A 3991-nucleotide genomic window follows, 5' to 3' on the forward strand; every position below is an offset into this window, starting at 1 on the left:
GGGAGAAAATAAATAACATTTTCCCCTGAGCCCACCATTTCTTTCCTTTGCTTGCTGCTGTCTGCATGTGAGAGAGAGAGTCATAAGATTTGTGACTTTCGGTTAAGAGAGAAGAAACTGTAATAAGGGGTTTCTCATACTATAATATATTATTATTATTTTTAAAGTAAATATTTTGTAAAATATCTATGTAACATAAATCTATTAGCATATTATTGTAAATTAAATTTTCTATAAATCATTTTTTCACTTGATGTCTATCCCAAATTACTCATCAACCATGGTCTGATAATATAAACCATGATTGAAGGAAATTGATAGTTGCAGGTTGGTCTCTACATATCATTAATTGATAAATGGTTTTTGAAGAAATCAAATAAAATAGATAAGTGACTAATGATCAGCAATCGTGTAGCAAACTATTAGCCTATATCATAACTAGAAGATCATGAGATTGATAAAGCTGATCACTGAAAGACTCTGGCATTGATAAGTTGTTTGCTGATCAGTGATCATCGATGCCTAACAAATAAATGTTCAATGATCTCTAGCTGCCTATGGATTATTAATTAATGATCTCAATTGTTGATATACTGTTGAATGTGATCATCAGCCTTTGCTCGATCAGAAAGCTAACAGAATGTCAGTGAATTCTCGTTGCCACCTACCTAAGATCATTGTTGGCTGATTGTCAAGTGCTGAAGCCCATCAACAGATGATCATTGCTTGACAATCAATAATCATCATCACAGGCTCATTGATGGCCGATCATCGACATTCTTTGGGCCAGCCATCAAAAATTATCATTGTTCATTGATTGGTCACCATTAGATGTTAATCAATTATCAGCTATCTATCCTGACTAACGATCTTCAATAACTAGATACTGGCAACTGTTAGTCATTAATTGTAAACATAGTCCATAATCCTTTGGCTTAAGAGCAACAGTAAGTATTGTCCACCTGGCTGACAGCAGCTCACTATAGCTCAAAGTCACTGAGAAAATTATCTACAAAAACTTGTGTGCAAGGTCATAAAAACAAGGCCTACTAGTTGGTACGGACCAGCATTTTATGCGTCAGGGATCTCACCATTAACCAGCATGCTTACCACCAGTTTTCATTTGTTTATTGTTCATACTAGACTTACTGCCCCTGGTATGATTACCGTACCACATGTACTGGCCTTTTTTTTCGTTGAAAACAAGAATATTGCAAATATTTTTGCTCAAAACCAAGTAACACCAAACCATTTTTCTGATTATCCCTGGTTTTAATAGACAACTGCCTTTTTTTCATTCTTTTTCTTTTTTCATCTCACAGCATTCTCTCTCTTTTTCTCTTTCTCCCATGCACCTTCTCTCTCCCTCCACTCCTATCATTAAGCCACACCTCCTACCGACATGCCTCTTCCTTTGTCTCCTCTGGTGGTTCTCTTCTTCCTTTACCTCCTCCCTCCTCACCTTCTCTTGATACGCAAGTGACTTTCGGGCTGATTAGGATGAGACAAATGACCTGAGATCAGCTATCTTGAATATGAACCACACGATCCATCTTCAGTTGGTAAAACAACCTCTGAGAAACAATTTCCCATTTCACTGAAATTTTGGATCCTGTTGGAGTCAATATGAGAAACAATTTCCCATTGCACAGAAATTTTGGATCATGATGGAGTCAATATGGTAAATAATCAATAGCACAAAGTCCATAAATAATGAATAGCACGAAGTCCATAAACTCTTTACTGCTTAGAAACTTATTAATCTCTTTACAGCTTAGAAATAGTTGCCTAGTCATGTTCCGGCTTAGTCATGTTAATTCAAAAAATCAGTTGCACATACGAAATTTCTTAAATTCTTCTGTCCTAATAGATTATATAAGATATGGCACATTATGTCATTATCATCCTAAATGGTAATAGCATGAATATCGCAAAAGCATCAAATGCATCAGGACCGAAGAAAGAAAAGAAATTGATAACCAGGATAATCATATTTGCACAAAACCAAAACTAAACCAGAAAATCAAACTAAGAGTATATGATACAACATGGAGTATACTTACAATGAGAGATAAATATAATTCTAGTCTCTGCAAATTTTGATAAATCAGATCTGTAGCATCCCTTATCTCAATATCTGTCCACTGAGACTTTGCTAGGTGCTCCTCTGGTATTTTCTCAAGGTGAAGTACAGACGAGCCATTCTGGCACACTAAGGACTTGTCACCCTATCCATAATCACATGCAGAATGAAAAATAAAAGAATTAGCAACATAAATCTTATTCATACTAATTCTGGTTGTGTGTGTGTGTGTGTGTGTGTGTGTGTCTTTATTTATTTATTTAGTTATGAACAAAAAGAAACAAAGTAATGAACTATGAGAAGTTAATGCCTAACCTTGTATATATAATGCGCATGGCCAATTGAAGCTTCTAGCTTCAAAAAAAGGCTATTAATGGCTTCCAATACTAGAGGCAACGACTTGTCAGCATCCTCAATCAACATTTCCCCGTATTTGTCAACTTCCGAGTAAACCTACAAGAAAAAATAACAAAACAGTACTCACAACACCAAGACATATATAAAATGCTACTCTACCACAACTAAAACCATAAATAAACAGATATATAATGCAGAAAACCTGTGCTAGAGAATTAGCCAGGCAGTGCTGTAGACTGGTCAAAATAGCTATATTGTGACATATTGTATTGGATGCAGCATGAGATAAATGCTGGAAGGGAGATCCATTCGTTCCAAGTCTGCTTAACATTTCATAAGTCCCATCGATTAAGGCCCGTGGTCCTCTTTCAAAGATCATGAAATAAATCTTCTGAGCATTTGTTCCCTAAAATTAGAAGAAACATCAATAAGAACAAGGGTAAACATCTCAAGATTATTTTTAAAGTGACTCTTATCTTCTAGCATATAAAGAAAGTGATACTAAATTAGCAATGAAATAAACAAACACAACAATCACCTCAGCCCTAGATTTCCAAAAGTGCAAACTTTTCTGAATTATATGCAAATTACACAATATACACTCCATGATGTCTTCTAACATAAAGGATGCCCTTGACGCTCTGGCTGCAATTCTGCAATATGGAGCTTCAAATTGGTTAGCCGACTAAACAGTTTCTGACTGTTTCTTACAATAATGTGAATACATCAGAATATTAACTTAAATAAAGCGCATCATAAAATTAAAAAATATGAAGAGCATGATTATCTCAACAAAATAATTTCGTCTTTTGGGACCTCATTTTCTAAATATTTGATAAGTATGGATGAATCATAAATTCTAAAATCCACTGATTCTGAACCAGGTTAATATTAAAATCCATTGATTCCAAAACTCCACCGGTCGCAACGCATCATCAAGAAAAACGATATAAAATCGAATCTCGATGCAATCTCTTCCACAAAATATTGGCGAAGTGAAGGCGGATCCTGGTTGTCGAAAGCGCAAGACGGCTATGAAAGAACCGAAGAGAGGATATAGCGAAGGGCTCACGAGAAAGACCGGACAGCGTTCGAACGCATCGGAAGGGGGAGACCGTGCTTCCGCCTGCGGTGGACACGGGAGATCTGGCCAAAAAGGGGCGGACCGCGAAAGTGCAGGCGGTCCCTCAAGATCCTCCAGAACCGGCTGGAATAGCGACCGATGACGGACGTGGAGTCGGTGGCATCGGTGGTGGAAGGGACGGATGTAGGCGGGCTCTCAGCCGGCGACGACGCCATTAGACGGTTTCGTCGATCGGTGGCGGTTCGTCGCTTTGAAATCAGCTTTTGAGGCTTAAAAGAGACTCGTAGGTCAACCAGTGGACGTGCAATATGGGCCGAGTCGGATCAGATCCCACGGCCTTCGGCCCATTTCATTCTTTAATTTATTTATTTGTTTTCTGATTTTTAATAATCAATCAATTTCTTTTCAAAAATCAAGTTTTTTATGGCTTATTTCTTTTATGGCTCAATATCGAATTATTGATTGTT

At 37.2% G+C, this 3991-nt stretch overlaps 1 protein-coding gene across 2 annotated transcripts in view; it reads right to left on the minus strand.

The window, feature by feature from the left end:
* The window catches only part of LOC103992449 (protein DGS1, mitochondrial), a 10366-nt gene extending 6600 nt beyond the window's left edge, over positions 1–3766 (minus strand). The window contains exons 1-5 of one of the 2 annotated variants that reach the window (XM_018828615.2): positions 3522–3766; positions 2979–3093; positions 2643–2846; positions 2399–2536; positions 2064–2228 (exon numbers count right to left, since the gene is read on the minus strand). In XM_018828615.2, coding sequence (XP_018684160.2) covers positions 2064–2228; positions 2399–2536; positions 2643–2846; positions 2979–3093; positions 3522–3739 — 840 coding nt within the window. In that variant the 5' untranslated portion in view covers positions 3740–3766. Of the gene's footprint in view, positions 1–2063; positions 2229–2398; positions 2537–2642; positions 2847–2978; positions 3094–3512 lie in introns of both variants that reach the window. The other variant, XM_009412145.3, reaches the window with a different exon arrangement.
* Between the last annotated feature and the right edge of the window lie 225 nt (positions 3767–3991).

Source organism: Musa acuminata, chromosome BXJ3-7 (assembly GCF_036884655.1).
Source record: "Musa acuminata AAA Group cultivar baxijiao chromosome BXJ3-7, Cavendish_Baxijiao_AAA, whole genome shotgun sequence".
NCBI classification, from domain to species: Eukaryota; Viridiplantae; Streptophyta; class Magnoliopsida; order Zingiberales; family Musaceae; genus Musa; species Musa acuminata.